Source organism: Rana temporaria, chromosome 11, assembly GCF_905171775.1.
Source record: "Rana temporaria chromosome 11, aRanTem1.1, whole genome shotgun sequence".
NCBI classification, from domain to species: domain Eukaryota; kingdom Metazoa; phylum Chordata; class Amphibia; order Anura; family Ranidae; genus Rana; species Rana temporaria.
This window is the reverse complement of record NC_053499.1, coordinates 158,477,232-158,495,272: the sequence shown is the minus strand read 5'-3', so window position 1 is coordinate 158,495,272 and position 18,041 is coordinate 158,477,232. Positions and strand designations below refer to the sequence as shown.

General features: G+C 51.0%; 1 protein-coding gene across 1 annotated transcript; it reads right to left on the bottom strand.

Annotated features, from left to right (window-relative positions):
• Positions 1–4,409: 4,409 nt before the first annotated feature.
• DHODH (dihydroorotate dehydrogenase (quinone)) lies at positions 4,410–17,991 on the bottom strand. The gene is made up of 9 exons (XM_040329548.1): positions 17,695–17,991; positions 15,302–15,514; positions 13,018–13,217; positions 10,845–10,927; positions 9,234–9,421; positions 9,041–9,154; positions 7,246–7,399; positions 4,693–4,852; positions 4,410–4,598 (listed from the first exon to the last, which is right to left on the bottom strand). Exons 1-9 carry the CDS (start codon positions 17,713–17,715, stop codon positions 4,517–4,519), a joined length of 1,215 nt encoding a protein of 404 aa, XP_040185482.1. The 5' UTR covers positions 17,716–17,991; the 3' UTR covers positions 4,410–4,516.
• Between the last annotated feature and the right edge of the window lie 50 nt (positions 17,992–18,041).

The following is an 18,041-nucleotide window of genomic DNA, read 5'->3' as shown; positions in this document are numbered from 1 at the left end:
AGTATACCTGTAAGGGCAGGGATCTTCAAACTACGGCCCTCCAGCTGTTGCGGAACTACAAATCCCATGAGACATTGTAAAACTCTGACATTCACAGACATGACTGGGCATGATGGGAATTGTAGTTCCTGAACAACTGGAGGGCCGTAGTTTGAGGACCCCTGTGTTAGGGGCCAGGAGGTCCCTAGGTGTCCGGATGGCAACCCCCTTGTTTTTTTTTTTTTCCGTCAGTATACCTGTAAGGGGCCCGGATGGCAACCCCCCCCCCCCCCTTTTCCCTTTTCTTTTGTTTGTCAGCACCCAAACCTGCTTTTCAATTTGCGGCACCCCCCCCAATGCCTGAAGCTGTGTAAAATTCCTGATGGTGGCCCTGCTTTCGCCTAGCAGTAAAAAGGGTCGCTGGTTCAAATCCGAATCACCACACTACCTGCCTGGAGTTTGCATGTTCTCCCTGTGCATGCATGGGTTTCCTCCGGGGTCTCCGGTTTCCTCCGGGTGCTCCAGTTTTCTCCCACACTCCAAAGACATGCTGGTAGGTTACTTGGATCTTGTCTAAATTGTCCATGGTATGAATGTGCGTTGGGGACCTTAGAGTGTAAGCTCCTTGAGAGCAGGGACTGATGTGAATGTAAAGCGCTGCGTAAATTGATGCCGCTATATAAGCGCCTGAAATAAATAAATAAAAATGCTGCAAGCAGCCGGGCTTGATGGTGCACCTGTACCTCTCCGGGTGCACAGGGGGTTAAACTCCCAGTGTGAAAGGGGGTCTTATACCGCAGAACATGGGATCTGGACGCTATTTTGCATGATGCAAAAATCTGGTGCAGCTCTGCATAGAAACCAATCAGCTTCCAGGTTTTATTGTCAAAGCTCAATTGAACAAGCTGAAGTTAGAAGCCGATTGGCTCCCCTGCGCAGCAGCTTGTTCCAGATTCTGAGCGCTCCGGTTTTACTAAATCTCCCCCCAGTGACTCCCTGCAATCTCATGTAAACTTACCAGGCTCATTCATCAGAGAGAGAGAGGGGGAAAAAAAAAGTCTCAAACCTGCACTGCAGCAATCTGAAAGTGTGAACCCAATGGTTCTGTTTTTTTTTATTTTTTATTTCAGACACTTTGATAAATTGGTTTCTTTGCTGTATAGGCAGATGCAAGATTCTTGACTGATGTATAGCCAGAATTTTTTTATATATATATACATACACATATATACATACACACATATATATATATATATATATATATATACACACACACACGTACATTATAAATATATCTCTACACATACATACATGCATGCATACATACACTATAATATATATATACACATACACGCACACTGCAAGGTATACTTATGGAGCAGAGTAGTGACAGAACATTAAAGCCTCCATATAACCAGCAGGGTAGTACACAAGCTATAGGAAAGAAATCAGAATTACAAAAAAAAATTGCATTTGAATAAGGAGACTGGTAATGGGAGGCTACAATTCAGCTTCTAATCCAACTACTGAGATATAAGAGTGCTACAATACTGCCACCTAGTGGCCGCTGGATAGAATTTCAGCCACATCTAAAATTTATATTTGCTAGGAAACATTCCCCGAAATCTCCATTCTGCACAGACTTTAGACTGAGAATTCTATCTTAAGGTGGCCATAGGCATTGAAATCCAATTATACAATCTCCATTACAGTTCTCTGCAATATGGGGATGTATGAAAAAATCTATTAGGCAGACTCATACTACACCAGGGGTCTCCAAACCTAAGCTAAGGGCCAGTTTACTGTCCTTCAGGCTTTAGGGAGGCCAGTGGGAGTAAAATATGCCCCAACGTCGCCCCATTGATGGTGCCAGTAGTGGGAATGGAGCCCCCATCATTGGTGTCAGTTGGTGGAATAATGCCCCATTGATGGTGTCAGTAGGGGGGAATGGAGCCCCCATCATTGGTATCAGTTGGTGGAATAATGCCCCATTGATGGTGTCAGTAGGGGGGAATTGACCCCCGATCATTGGTGTCAGTTGGTGGCATAATGCCCCATCAATGGTGTCAGTAGGGGGAATGGAGCCCCACGATCATTGGTGTCAGTTGGTGGAATAATGCCCCATTGATGGTGTCAGTAGGGGAAATGGAGCCCCACGATCATTGGTGTCAGTTGGTGGAATAATGCCCCATCAATGGTGTCAGTAGGGGGAATGGAGCCCCACGATCATTGGTATCAGTTGGTGGAATAATGCCCCATGAATGGTGTCAGTAGGGGGAATGGAGCCCCACGATCATTGGTGTCAGTTGGTGGAATAATGCCCCATTGATGGTGTCAGTAGGGGAAATGGAGCCCCCCGATCATTGGTATCAGTTGGTGGAATAATGCCCCATGAATATTGTCAGTAGGGGGAATGGAGCCCCGATCATTGGTGTCAGTTGGTGGAATAATGCCCCATCAATGGTGTCAGTAGGGGGAATGGACCCCCCATCATTGGTGTCAGTTGGTGGAATAATACCCCTTCAATGGTGTCAGTAAGCGGAATGGACCCCCGATCATTGGTGTCAGTTGGTGGAATAATGCCCCATTGATGGTGTCAGTAGCTGGGAATGGAGCCCCGATCATTGGTGTCAGTTGGTGGAATAATGCCCCATCAATGGTGTCAGTAGGGGGAATGGAGCCCCGATCATTGGTGTCAGTTGATGGAATAATGCCCCATTGATGGTGTCAGTAGGGGGAATGGAGCCCCGATCATTGGTGTCAGTTGGTAGAATAATGCCCCATTGATGGTGTCAGTAGGGGGGAATGGAGCACTCATCATTGGTGTCAGTTGATGGAATAATGCCCCATTGATGGTGTCAGTAGGGGGAATGGAGCCCCGATCATTGGTGTCAGTTGGTGGAATAATGCCCCATGAATGTTGTCAGTAAGGGGAATGGACCCCCGATCATTGGTGTCAGTTGGTGGAATAATGCCCCATGAATGTTGTCAGTAAGGGGAATGGAGCCCCATTGATGGTGTCAGTAGGGGGAATGGAGCCCCGATCATTGGTGTCAGTTGGTGGAATAATGCCCCATCAATGTTGTCAGTAGGGGGAATGGAGCCCCGATCATTGGTGTCAGTTGGTGTAACAATGCCCCATTGATGGTGTCAGTAGGGAAAATGGAGCCCTTTCCTAGTTTTATATCATGGAGTGTTACAAGGCATGAGAGGAGCGCCTCTATTTATGTGAATATCATTACTGAAGTCAACAGTAGAAATGTACCAAAAAAATAAATTATTACAAAGAAGCATCATCACATTTTATTACAAGATATTTGCAGTTGATATCGGGGGAAAAAAATAAATAAAATAACTGATAGAGTCCATTAATTTCCCAAGTTCAAGTAAATTCCTAAGCAGCTACTTGACACTGTAAAGAATGATTAAAAATCCCCATTTCCCATCAATCATTTCAGGAGAGACAATGCACAACCGCGTTCTCACTGCCCGCATCCAGGGTAAGGACAGCGGGTGGTGGCTGGGGGGGCTGTGTTAGTGTCATGGGGGGGGGGGGGCCAGGGGGTAGTGGCACCCCCCCTCCCACAAAAACCACCAACAGCAGCCACTGTGTAATACTCCTTGCTTTACGTACAACACTGTTGCAAATTTTGCTTTTGTTAGTATGTACTCTTTTTTTTTTTTATCTTTTAGTAAAGCGCTGTTGATAATACGCCAAGTATTTGCACCCTTTTGTTTTATTCTGTCTTTACAGTTGCACAATTCCCCGATCTTAAGAGGGCTGCACCGGCCTAATCATCCAGTCCGGGTTGTGCAGTGACAGTTATCACTTGTGGCAGTCTGTTCTGTTTCTCTGGAAGCCTTTTTTAGCGTTTCGGTGTCAAGATAACAATTCTTTCATTCGCCATCTAAACTCCAACACCAGATCTTAGAGAGATTCTGCAGCCGGGAGCACGGGTGAACGAGTATACATGCCTGGCACCGGAGGCACGGCCTATGTACAGACATTGTCACTTAGGCCTGATTACCATATTTATCGGCGTATACCACGTACTTTTTCCCCCCTTAAAATCAGGGGAAAATCGTGGGTGCGCGATATATGACGATACCCGTGCTGTGTTTGAACGCCGCCATACCCTCATGTAGACTCGGCTCCACTCGTGGTCATGCCCTGTGCCGCCTCCTAGCCTTTATGCAAGAGGAGCCAAGCGTGCCCGAGTGTACTGCGCTCGGTATATGTTGGCGGCGGCGTTCAAACACAGCGCGGGAAGTGGGGATCGGCTCAAAAACAGCGGGGAGGACACCACCAGGATCGCAGACGGACGCCGGACTGGACAAGGCCGACGATGGATGCCGGGCAAGACACCAAAACTAAGTAATTCATATTTTTTTTCCAGGAATTTCCCTTCTAGATCAGGGGTGCGCGCTATACGCCGGTGTGCGCTATAGGAAGATAAATACGGTATACAAAGTGACAGGTTCTCTTTAAAAAAAATGACAGTTCTGAACTATCGATCAGCCATACGTATCCTAAATCTTATGATTTCACTGATGAATCCTGAACTGTCGTCCTATGATCAGCGCCCACCGCTTCCGAGACGCTGGAAAATCCTTGCTCGCTGTGGAAGGGAACACAAAGAATCAGGGATAGGGATAGGGAGACGTTGGCTGAATTTGCTCGATTGTACCCCGAATGGGACTTCTGAAACTTACATAAGCAGTTGCTCCAGTTCCCGTGTCACTTTTCCTACAATGGGGGGTCCTTGATAAGTGAGGGCGGTGTACAGCTGGACGAGAGAAGCACCCGCGCGGATCTTCTGAAGAGCGTCCGAACCACAACTGATACCCCCGACTCCAATAATGGGGACCTTGCCTGAGAAAGAAAGGAGATCAGAGCCGGGGGGGTCAGAACCGAGGAGAGCGGTCAGTTGGCTCAGGTGTTGGAGACACAAGGCACTTGGGATTCTATTGACCACGGTGGTGATTGGATACATCTGGAATTTCATATATATTTTTTAGAGGTTTATCATATTGGCTATTTTTAAGTCAATGTATGATTTGTTTGCACATTTGTATAGGAGAAGTGCGAGTATTTATTATTTATTGCACTAAACTTTTTGCTACAAGATATTTTAATGCACCAAGTGTGGTGAACTCAATATTTAAAGTGTTGGCAGGCAACTCCTTGAGTACACATTTTTGGTTTATTGGTTTGGCTAATTGATTACGTTTAGTTATGTTAGAACAAATCCCTACCACCATCCAATGCCTATACGCATCTTTAAATACAGGTTTGAACACTGTTCTCTACAGATTTGTCTAGGACAGGGTACAGGGTTGAGGGGACGGCTGGAGGGAGCCCTGGACAGGGTTCAGGGGTCGGCTGGAGGGTGCCTAGGACAGGGTTGAGGGGTCAGCTGGAGGGTGCCCTGGACAGGGTTGAGGGGTCAGCTGGAGGGTGCCCTGGACAGGATTGAGGGGTCGACTGGAGGGTGCCTAGGACAGGGTTGAGAGGTCGGTTAGAGGGTGCCTAGGACAGGATTGAGGGGTCAGCTGGAGGGTGCCTAGGACGGGGTTGAGGGGTCGGCTGGAGGGCGCCCTGGACGGGGTTGAGGGGGTCGGTTGGAGGGTGCCCTGGACAGGATTGAGGGGTCGACTGGAGGGTGCCTTGGACAGGATTGAGGGGTCGACTGGAGGGTGCCTAGGACAGGATTGAGGGGTCGACTGGAGGGTGCCTAGGACAGGGTTGAGAGGTCGGCTAGAGGGTGCCTTGGACGGGGTTGAGGGGTCGGCTAGAGGGCGCCCTGGACAGGGTTGGGGGGTCGGCTGGAGGGCGCCCTGGACAGGGTTGGGGGGTCGGCTGGAGGGCGCCCTGGACAGGGTTGGGGGGTCGGCTGGAGGGCGCCCTGGACAGGGTTTGGGGGGTCGGCTGGAGGGCGCCCTGGACAGGGTTGGGGGGTCGGCTGGAGGGCGCCCTGGACAGGGTTGGGGGGTCGGCTGGAGGGCGCCCTGGACAGGGTTGGGGGGTCGGCTGGAGGGCGCCCTGGACAGGGTTGGGGGGTCGGCTGGAGGGCGCCCTGGACAGGGTTGGGGGGTCGGCTGGAGGGCGCCCTGGACAGGGTTGGGGGGGTCGGCTGGAGGGCGCCCTGGACAGGGTTGGGGGGTCGGCTGGAGGGCGCCCTGGACAGGGTTGGGGGGTCGGCTGGAGGGCGCCCTGGACAGGGTTGGGGGGTCGGCTGGAGGGCGCCCTGGACAGGGTTGGGGGGGGGGTCGGCTGGAGGGCGCCCTGGACAGGGTTGGGGGGGGGGGTCGGCTGGAGGGCGCCCTGGACAGGGTTGGGGGGGGGGGTCGGCTGGAGGGCGCCCTGGACAGGGTTGGGGGGGGGGTCGGCTGGAGGGCGCCCTGGACAGGGTTGGGGGGGGTCGGCTGGAGGGCGCCCTGGACAGGGTTGGGGGGGGTCGGCTGGAGGGCGCCCTGGACAGGGTTGGGGGGGGTCGGCTGGAGGGCGCCTAGGACAGGGTTGAGGGGGTCGGCTGGAGGGCGCCTTGGACAGGGTTGAGGGGGTCGGTTGGAGGGCGCCTTGGACAGGGTTGAGGGGGTCGGTTGGAGGGCGCCTTGGACAGGGTTGAGGGGGTCGGTTGGAGGGCGCCTTGGACAGGGTTGAGGGGGTCGGTTGGAGGGTGCCTTGGACAGGGTTGAGGGGGTCGGTTGGAGGGTGCCTTGGACAGGGTTGAGGGGGTCGGTTGGAGGGCGCCTTGGACAGGGTTGAGGGGGTCGGTTGGAGGGCGCCTTGGACAGGGTTGAGGGGGTCGGTTGGAGGGTGCCTAGGACAGGGTTGAGGGGGTCGGTTGGAGGGTGCCTAGGACAGGGTTGAGGGGGTCGGTTGAAGTGTGCCTTGGACAGGGTTGAGGGGGTTGGTTGGAGGGTGCCTAGGACAGGGTTGAGGGGGTCGGTTGGAGGGCGCCTTGGACAGGGTTGAGAGGGTTGGTTGGAGGGTGCCTAGGACAGGGTTGAGGGGTCGGCTGGAGGGTGCCCTGGACAGGAATGAGGGGTCGATTGGAGGGCGCCTTGGACAGGGTTGAGAGGGTTGGTTGGAGGGCGCCTTGGACAGGGTTGGAGTCTCTCCCCCCCCCCCCCCCCCCCTTTGACAATTTTCCCCTGTAACCTTTTGCTTGGAAAAAAAAAAAAAAACTCACAGGCTGTGCAAAGCTCACAGACAGTTCTCCTTTCAGACACGTTGGTAAATGAAGGCCAACATATTCTCACCTGAGGTCAGAGCGTACATCTCTCTCACGGTCTCGGTTGCCATATCGCGTAGTGGAACCCCACTCAGCCCGCCCACCTCGCAACTCTGGGGGTCCTTGAGGGTATTGGGGCGACTGACTGTGGTGTTGGCGACAATCAAACCATCAATACCGAGCTGAGGGAGGCGATAATGAAAGAAAAATCAAAAGCGGCCTAGAGATGAGCTTTAAAGCGAATTTAGGATGACAGAAACATTTCCATGTAGAAGTCAAAGCAATGATAACCCTTTAGGAAAAATTGTAGCTCACCAATTTCTAGATGTAGTAGCTGCATTTGTCTTTTTTTTAGGCTTTTTCCCTTTATATTCACCTGGTGATCCTGCCAGTATAGCAGGGAATACATGCAGCGGGTTGTACGAAGAAAAAAGTCAGGCAAGCACAGATTCCCCTATTGGGTGGAGCTCCACTTTAAGTCTCTCAACTTCCTTTAACAGACCAAGCTGTCCAGACAAAGTAGCAGTTAGAAGGTTGAGAGACACCGTTTAAAAAAAAAAAAAAAGCCGACAAGTACGGTCAAAGCTTTTTTCCGTCTGTAGGTCACAGGACTGAAGTTCGTTCTGCACTCCGGTGACCCGCTGTTGGCTGACATCACTCAGCCAGTCCAGGCTGGGACGGGATCCTGACTTTACAGTCGGGATTCACCCAGGAGCTGGATCAGCCACTCAGCTGTGCCACTGGGAGACCGAGCCAGCTGCTCCCGCTCCCCTCTACAGTCCGGCCCTCCAGTGAGTGCGGGGGAGGAGCAGAGAGCTGGCGACTGACCCCTTAAAGCGGACGCTGTACAGCTACGGTGATTCGCGTAGGGGAGCCAACCTGCCGCCGTATAACGGCTGGTCGGCAATTCGTTAATAAATCTATTATGTATAGAATTATTTGAGACCATCATGAAAAAAAAATAAAAACAACAAACTGGGACTCCGCTTTAACCACTTAAGCCCAGGACCATTATGCAGGTTAAGGACCTGGACCCTTTTTGCGATTCGGCACTGCGTCGCTTTAACTGACAATTGCGCAGTTTAGGCCGATACGTAAAAAAAAAAAAAATCGCAATAAGCGTTTATCAATTGGTTTGCGCAAAACTAGCGTTTACAAAATAGGGGATAGTTTTATTGCATTTTTATTAATATTTTTTTTTTTTTACTACTAATGGCGGCAATCAGCGATTTTTTTCGTGACTGCGACATTATGGCGGACACATCGGACAATTTTGACACATTTTTGGGACCATTGTCATTTTCACAGCAAAAAATGCATTTAAATTGCACGGATTACTGTGAAAATGACAATTGCAGTTTGGGAGTTAACCACTAGGGGGCGCTGAAGGGGTTAGGGTTCACCTAGTGTGTGTTTACAATTGTAGGGGGGTGTGGCTGTAGGTGTGACATCATCGATTGTGTCTCCTTATAAAGGGGATGACACAATCGATGCAGCCGCCACAGTGAAGCGCGGGGAAGTCGTGTTTACACGCGGCTCTCCCCGTTCTTCAGTTCCAGGGACCGATCGCGGGACCCCAGCGGCGATCGAGTCCGGGGGTCTCGCAGTCCCGGAGCTTCGGACCGCCCGCGACCCACGACGTGCCGGTACGTCGATCTGCCCAGCCGTGCCATTCTGCCGACGTATATCGTCGTGCGGCGGTCGTTAAGTGGTTAAGCTGCAACATGTTACATTTTTTGGTTTTGTGTTTACCACCACTTAAAAAAAAAAAATACATACATAACTTTTACAACTTTCTACTAATAGATACAAGAGCTTTGTACCTCTGTAACCACACTGGCGATGTCTTGCTTATCGCGCAGGGAAAGATCCGGTGCGATCTTCACCAGTAACGCCGGCCTGTGGTCGGGGGGAAGGGCGTTCCGCGAACTCACCACCTAATGGGAAAAATAAAAAGGACTGAAACTCGCATTGACACAAACTGCTACAAAGCAAAACTCTAAACCATTTACACACCTTGGCCAGCAGGTGGTGCAGCTGCTCTCTGCCTTGCAGGTCCCTGAGCCCGGGTGTGTTGGGACTGGACACGTTGATAACGAGGTAATCAGCCAGAGGGCCCAGTTCTCGCACCCCTCTGGTGTAATCAGCGGCTGCATCTTCCGACGTCTTGTTTTTTCCCAGATTTATTCCCAGCGGCATTCCCTCTAAAAGAATCAGGACACGGGTCAGAAACGTGCCTAGGCACCATGTGAGTTCAAAGAGGAACTGCTTGGTGACTTCAAGTTTTCATGTATCCTCACCTGTCAAATGTCTCCCCTCGGAGACCTGAAAAACTGCAGATTCTGTGGGTGGGTCTGTGGTCTGGAGCTCGGTGGGTGGAGTCGTGATGTCAGTAGACTCCCCGCCCTCCTCTACACTCCCCTTGTCAACATGCATTTTCTCCTGTGTATTCCTTACACTGAATTCTGCTAACATCCAGAAAAGTAACCACATGACTTCAGAAAAGGAGTGGGGGTGGGAATTTAAAAAATAATGCCTGTTTCAGGCTAGTGCATGAGATATGTAAATAACCTGTCACTCACAGCAAGGGGGGGGGGGGAAAACAAAAGTTTTCTCCTGTTTGTCCGTTTATTTCACTGAACAATAAAAGAGGATTGCTCAGAGCTGGATTAACTCTTTGTGACAAGACTGGGCACAGATGATAGGAAATCTTATCCTCTACATTGCGACATAGGGCCAGATTCAGATACAATGGCGTATCTTTAGTTGGGCGTAGCGTATCCTATTTACGCTATGCCGCCGCAACTTTTTTTTTGACAGTAAAGACGCCGCAACTTAGACAGGCAAGTGCAGGATTCACAAAGCACTTGCTCCGTAAGTTGAGGCGGCGTAGCGTAAATGGGCCGGCGTAAGCCAGCGTAATTCAAAGTAGGCTGGTAGGGGAGTTGCGGCGGCGTAGCGTAAATGGGCCGGCGTAAGCCAGCGTAATTCAAAGTAGGCTGGTAGGGGAGTTGCGGCGGCGGCGTAGCGTAAATGGGCCGGCGTAAGCCCGCGTAATTCAAAGTAGACTGGTAGGGGAGTTGCGGCGGTGTCGCGTAAATGGGCCGGCGTAAGCCCGCGTAATTCAAAGTAGGCTGGTAGGGGAGTTGCGGCGGCGTAGCGTAAATGGGCCGGCGTAAGCCAGCGTAATTCAAAGTAGGCTGGTAGGGGAGTTGCGGCCGCGTAGCGTAAATGGGCCGGCGTAAGCCCGCGTAATTCAAAGTAGGCTGGTAGGGGGCGTGTTGTATGGAAATGAATCGTGACCCCACGTAAATGAAGCGCCTAACAAACGGCGCATGCTCAGTATCACGTTGAATTTTCTCCGTAAATGACGCCGGCTCAAAGCTTAGTCGACGTGAGCGTAACCTACGCCCATCCCCATTCACGTACGACTTACGCAAACGACGTAAAATACGACGCTGTTCCGACGTCCATACCTTAACATGACTTACACCTGTTTTATGAGGGGTAAAGTTACGCCGGTCGTACGCCTTACGTAAACAGCGTATTTTAATACGCCGGGCGCAAGTACATTCATCTCCTTATAGGCAGAAAAAAAAAAAGGTCCAAATGCCGAGGTCTCCTCACCAGATGTCAGCTTCTTCTGCTTCTCTGTCCTACGGAGGAGTCTCCGGTGAACGGCCTCTATGCCGTGACTGTTGAACCCGTACCTTGGATATAGAGAGAGATACATTGTATTCTGTGTAATGAATGAAGCTGCGCACTTCTTCACCAATAAATCGCTCTTTCATTTTTTTTTTTTAAACGCCAAGTCAATTATTATGACATACATTGATTACTATTATTTATACCGGTAACATTGTCACTTTGAAGAAAATGTCAGTACTAAGAAATCTCTTACAGCCAACAATTTGATTCAAATTCTAAAGTTTGAAAGTGGATATTTCTAAAAGAATCAAAAAAGAAAGTAGAAGTTACACAACATGGGTGGGGGGGGGGGGGGGGGTGGCACTCCCGCTAACCCTAGGAGGTGTCCTCTGAATTCTTGCTGCAACAGATTACATTGGTTCAAAATTAAAGCAGAATTTAAGCTTATCCATCATGCCTCCGGGGATCCATTATTATTTTGTGTACCCCTTTTCCTACAATATCCTGATCGGTCCAGTGATGTCCCAGCTCCTCTCTCTTGGTGGGTGGTCCTGTGTGCTGCACCAATGTAATGAATGTGCCACGCAGTCCAGGAGATCTTAGAGCCCACGCTTCATGATGACAGGTGGATCACTCATACCCCGTGGGGCTCTCAACGAGTGACACTGGGTGTCACTCTACCTGGAAGATGAACAGCACTGGACACTGGAGTACTACATAGCCAAGGATAAGGTATGTATTACAGCAGTGGTCTCCAAACTGCGGTCCTTTGCTTTCTTTTATCCGGCCCTTGGGGCACTATTCCTCCCACTGACACCAATGATGGGACACTATTCCTCCCACTGACACCAATGATGGGACACTATTCCTCCCACTGACACCAATGATGGGACACTATTCCTCCCACTGACACCAATGATGGGACACTATTCCTCCCACTGACACCAATGATGGGACACTATTCCTCCCACTGACACCAATGATGGGACACTATTCCTCCCACTGACACCAATGATGGGACACTATTCCTCCCACTGACACCAACGATGGGACACTATTCCTCCCACTGACACCAACGATGGGACACTATTCCTCCCACTGACACCGACGATGGGACACTATTCCTCCCACAGACACCAACGATGGGACACTATTCCTCCCACAGACACCAACGATGGGACACTATTCCTCCCACAGACACCAACGATGGGACACTATTCCTCCCACAGACACCAACGATGGGACACTATTCCTCCCACAGACACCAACGATGGGACACTATTCCTCCCACAGACACCAACGATGGGACACTATTCCTCCCACAGACACCAATGATGGGACACTATTCCTCCCACTGACACCAATGATGGGACACTATTCCTCCCACTGACACCAATGATGGGACACTATTCCTCCCACTGACACCAATGATGGGACACTATTCCTCCCACTGACACCAATGATGGGACACTATTCCTCCCACTGACACCAATGATGGGACACTATTCCTCCCACTGACACCAATGATGGGACACTATTCCTCCCACTGACACCAATGATGGGACACTATTCCTCCCACTGACACCAATGATGGGACACTATTCCTCCCACTGACACCAATGATGGGACACTATTCCTCCCACTGACACCAATGATGGGACACTATTCCTCCCACTGACACCAATGATGGGACACTATTCCTCCCACTGACACCAATGATGGGACACTATTCCTCCCACTGACACCAATGATGGGACACTATTCCTCCCACTGACACCAATGATGGGACACTATTCCTCCCACTGACACCAATGATGGGACACTATTCCTCCCACTGACACCAATGATGGGACACTATTCCTCCCACTGACACCAATGATGGGACACTATTCCTCCCACTGACACCAATGATGGGACACTATTCCTCCCACTGACACCAATGATGGGACACAATTCCTCCCACTGACACCAATGATGGGACACTATTCCTCCCACTGACACCAATGATGGGACACTATTCCTCCCACTGACACCAATGATGGGACACTATTCCTCCCAGTGACACCAATGATGGGACACTATTCCTCCCAGTGACACCAATGATGGGACACTATTCCTCCCAGTGACACCAGGTACCAGTCACACCTCGTACCTGTTAATAATCGCTCGGTCTTGCGGCAGGCGAAACACTCTTGGTTTTGGATTCCCATCCTGAGGATTTGGTGTAACACTTCCGACCTCTACAAAGCCAAAGCCGACTTTGAAGAGCCCGTCCACGGCCTCCGCGTGTTTATCAAATCCCGCAGCCAATCCCACCGGGCTCCGGAACCTGCAACCCAAAACGTTCACCTCCTGGGGAAATAAAAAATTCCAGTAAGAGAAAAGAGAAAGGGGTACTGTATGTATACAAGTATGTGGGGGGGCAAACCTAAACCCCGGAGCCTGCGTTCCCTATATCCGATCTCCCACAGAACATTAAAATTTCCAAATATTTTACAAAAAATAAACTGCTAAATACCTTTTCTCATTAGCAGTCTTGTGACTTCTATCAGTGTCTGGTTAAAGCTTGTAAAAAGTGTTTTCATTCTCCTCTGACTGTATACACCGCTCCTAAAGCGCCCCTGCCCATTGAAATCAATGGGCAGTGCCGCAAAAAAAAGGCCGCTGCAGCCAGGGCTGTCTTAATGAGAGGGCACACCTGGGCACTGCCCAGGGGCCCCTGCATTTTCCCCAAAGAAGCTGGTCCTTGAGCCCGAGCTGCCCCCTCTACATCCCAGATTTCCCCTCAGCACTCTGACCCCTCTACACCCCAGATATCCCCTACCTCCTACCTACTTGATGTCTTTTTACCTGCACTGTCTCCATTGTAGGGGCCCCAGAGCATTACTTTGCCCAGGGGCCCATGATGCTATTAAGACGGCCCTGGCTGCAGCGGCGCTTTGCCAGCCACTTAACCCTTTTTCGGTCGCTAGCGGAGGGGTTAAAAATAGCGGCGCTTTACCGCCAACGCCCCAGGGTGAAAGGGCTCCAAAGCACATACCTGTCGCTCCCCTGCTGCTCTATAAAACTGTTGGTAATAAAAGGAGAAGCCCTGCGTAAGCGTGACAACACAACTAGGAGCGCAGAAAAGCAGAGGACCCCACACACACACCTAGGTGATAGCAGTGGGTGTCTGAGCAGCCAATCACTAAGCACCAGCACTGTCACATGGTAGCGAGTCACATGCTCTGCAGAAGTGCGGGGTATTGCGCTTCTCTTTCAGGCGTTGAATGGAGCCGCAAGAAATTCATATGAAAGGGAGTCTATGTTGCAGAGTTAAAAGAGAAGTGGATGCTGCGTCTGTCCCCTTGCCGGTGTAGTGTCACAGTCTGCTGCCTATCGTAGAATGCTGCGGAAGTCACGTGGCGGCCAACTGCGCATGCGCGATGCGTTCCAAACGCAAGTGCGATGCGTTCCAATGGATTTACAACAGTACACACCAGCGAACCCGGCATTCAGGGCGACATGGAAGTCGAGGAAAGTGGCCAGTCGGCCTCACGTCCACGCTTCGCTCGGACGGCTCGCTCGGCCTCCTGGCTCTTTTTTTTAACATCCTCCAATCCACAGGGATGTTAAGGAAAGAGCCTGGATGCGATCGAGGTTTCACTGGTGTGTACTGTCGCAAATCCATTGCAACGCATCGCACTTGCATTTGGAGCGCATGCGCAGTTGGCCGCCACGTGACTTCCGCAGCATTCTACGATAGGCAGCAGAATGTGACAATACACCGCCTCCGCATTGAGAACCGAGCAATCGAATATCGCCAATTGCTCAGTTCTCTCAGCTCCCGAGCAGAGAGCTGATGACTGTCAATCAGCAGCTCTCCACACTGCTCCCCCCCCACGCTCACTGGAGCGCTGAGCTGTGGAGGGGGCGGGGAGCATCCCCGTCTCAGGCTCTCAGCGGCACACAGAGAGGCTGAGACCGACACCTGGCAGATCCAGACTTTGTCGGGATGATTCCAGTGACGTCAGCAGAGAGTGGACTTCAGGCTGAAAACGGGTCACAGGAGTGCAAAACGAATTGCTCTCTTGTGACCCGTAAAAGAAGCCCAACCAAACGAGCTCAGGCTGGACTTCTACTTGAAGTGAAGTTGCTGCTTTCCCTTTAACATTGTGGGTAGGAAAGGCTCTTCATTAAGGATGAGCTCCAGTGCGTTCGCATAGAACACGTGCAGAGCCCGCCAGGAAGTGTGCACGGTGCTGCGCTAATCACAGCCAGGGAGACATTGTCCCGATGCTTGGCTGCAGAGATCAGGAAATGTCTCCCTGGCTGTGATTAGCGCAGCACCGTGCACACTTTCTGGCGGGCTCTGCATGTGTTCTATGCCAACGTGCTGGAGCTCATCCTTACTCTTCATATTACCACACACACAACATTACTAAGACCGTACATACCAGGCGTTGTGACTCGGGTTGTGTGCATCTCGGGAGCAGCCCCAGCGCTGCAAAGCGTACAGACAGAGTGTGCGCCCGCTCCGGGGAGACGATCTTCTGCAACGCTGGCATTAAATGTTCAGAGTAGAAACGCTCGTCGCCTTTGACGGTAAGGAAAGAGGAAAACAGGAGCCCTCCCCCGCAGAGTACGATCGCCACATCCTTCAACCGGCGCTAAAAAAACAAAAAAAATACATGGGAGCAAAACGACACGGACAAACATTAAAGGCGCCGTTCACACTTGTGCGACTTGAAGCAACGTCTGTGTAATCTTGAGGTCTATGGACCTCAAGTCGCATCAAAGACGGAAACAAAGTAGCGCAGGGACTACTTTTTAAAGTCGCACAGATATGAACGGTACTCATTGGAAATCATGGGGTACGACCCGTCATGCTAACTTTGCAGTGACAAGTGGCACAAGTGTGAATGGGGCCTAAAGGATAACTTCACCGAAATTTCTCTTTATTGAAGCCCCTCCCCCACCCAGGCAGATTGGGCTTCTACTTACCCTCAGCCCTGATCCAAAAGTCGTACCTGTCCTCTTTATTCTGTGCACTTATGCCGGGACCCCCATTCATTTCTATGGGTTGCTGCACTCCGGGTGGCCTCTGGCAGTCTTTATGTGTGTGTGTGGCCCTCTGCAATGCGGGTCACGGTTCATTTAAATAGATCACGCCCACTTCCTTCCTACTTTGAATTAGGCGGGCTTACGCCGGCCAATTTACGTTACGCCGGCGCAACGTTGGGAGCGAGTGCTTTGTGAATACTGTTCTTGCCTCACTGAGTTACGTCGGCGTATCGCATATGAGATGCGCTATGCCGGTATAAAGATGCGCCGAGCTACGTGAATCCAGCCCATTTTTTTCAAAATTGTCGCTCTATTTTTGTTTATAGCGCATAAAAATAAAAACCACAGAGGTAATCAAATACCACCAAAAGAAACTTCCATTTGTGGGGAAAAAAAGGACGTCAATTTTGTTTGGGAGCCACGTCACACGACCGCGCAATTGTCAGTTAAAGCGTGACAGTACCGAAAGCTGAAATTTCACCTGGGCAGGAAGGGGGTCTGTGTGCCCAGTAAGCGAGGGGTTAAGCATTGGAGCATTGGCACAGGTACAATACCTGTGCCAATGCTCGGTATCGGTACAACCCTAAGGATGAGCTCCGGCGTGTTCGCATAGAACATGTGCAGAGCCCGCCAGGAAGTCGGCACCCGCGCTGCGCTAATCACAGCCAGGCAGACATTGTCCCGATGCTCGGCTGCAGAGATCGGGAAATGTCTGCCTGACTGTGATTAGCGCAGCGCGGGTGCCGACTCCCTGGCGGGCTCCGCACGTGTTCTATGCGAACACACCGGAGCTCATCCTTAGCGATGACCCATAATAGACCTCATTATAGTCAAATTCCAATAATCTACCAGTATGATTTTTTGGAAGGAACCCCCCACAGATACCAAAGATCATACTCCATGCAGATTGTGGGAACTGAAAACACGACGCCCTCCCAGCTTTAGCCCCGAGGGCGGCTGAACAATCTCCTTTTTCTAGAACAACGATGGATGAGAATGCGAATCAGAACAGGCCGAGCGCCATCCAAGTGCGAATGTCATCAGAACTGACGGCCTCAATAGCATGCTGGGACTTGTAGTTCCCCTGAAGTCAGTAGATCTATCACTGGGGGGGGGCCTCAATGGCATGCTGGGACTTGTAGTTCCCCTGGAGTCAGTACATCTATCACTGGGGGGGGCCTCAATGGCATGCTGGGACTTGTAGTTCCCCTGGAGTCAGTAGATCTATCACTGGGGGGGGCCTCAATGGCATGCTGGGACTTGTAGTTCCCCTGAAGTCAGTAGCTCTATCACTGGGGGGGCCTCAATGGCATGCTGGGACTTGTAGTTCCCCTGAAGTCAGTAGCTCTATCACTGGGGGGGGCCTCAATGGCATGCTGGGACTTGTAGTTCCCCTGAAGTCAGTAGATCTATCACTGGGGGGGCCTCAATGGCATGCTGGGACTTGTAGTTCCCCTGAAGTCAGTAGCTCTATCACTGGGGGGGGCCTCAATGGCATGCTGGGACTTGTAGTTCCCCTGAAGTCAGTAGATCTATCACTGGGGGGGGCCTCAATGGCATGCTGGGACTTGTAGTTCCCCTGGAGTCAGTACATCTATCACTGGGGGGGGCCTCAATGGCATGCTGGGACTTGTAGTTCCCCTGAAGTCAGTACATCTATCACTGGGGGGGAATATCTTGCATAAAACAACAAACACCAGAATAAATGAAAGTCAGATCTGCAGGGAAATCTACATCCTGCAATATAATCCTGTCTGCTGCACAGCACAGAACACACCATTATTACCTTCACATGGGCTCTCAGCATCTTCACTTCCTGTGGCTGTGCCGGGGTCACATGACCTGATATCAGTGAGAGAGGCCGCCATGATTGATGTGGGAAAGCATCGATTTTTTCCCCCAAAGTAATCCTGTGTTTAATAGACTGAGATTCGCTAATTTATGAGGAAGAACTAGAAAGGGAAATTGTGGCTGAGAAATTCCAATGACGAATCTTCCCATCAATTAGAATTCATCCGCATTTCCTGGCATGTGATGACCAGACACTCACCCTTGTGATTGGGGATTGGTGTTCTCGCGAGATTTGGAAGGTGTCTCTGTAATGACAGTTAGTGACGTCAGTATTGCACACCT

Coding starts and splice junctions, on each gene's coding strand:
- DHODH (XM_040329548.1), bottom strand. CDS start 17,715: ATGCTGAGAGCCCATGTGAAG. Junction 10,928..13,017: donor GACCGAGCGATTATTAACAG/GTACGAGGTGTG, acceptor TCTATATCCAAG/GTACGGGTTCAACAGTCACG. Junction 9,155..9,233: donor TGCACCACCTGCTGGCCAAG/GTGTGTAAATGG, acceptor TTTTCCCATTAG/GTGGTGAGTTCGCGGAACGC.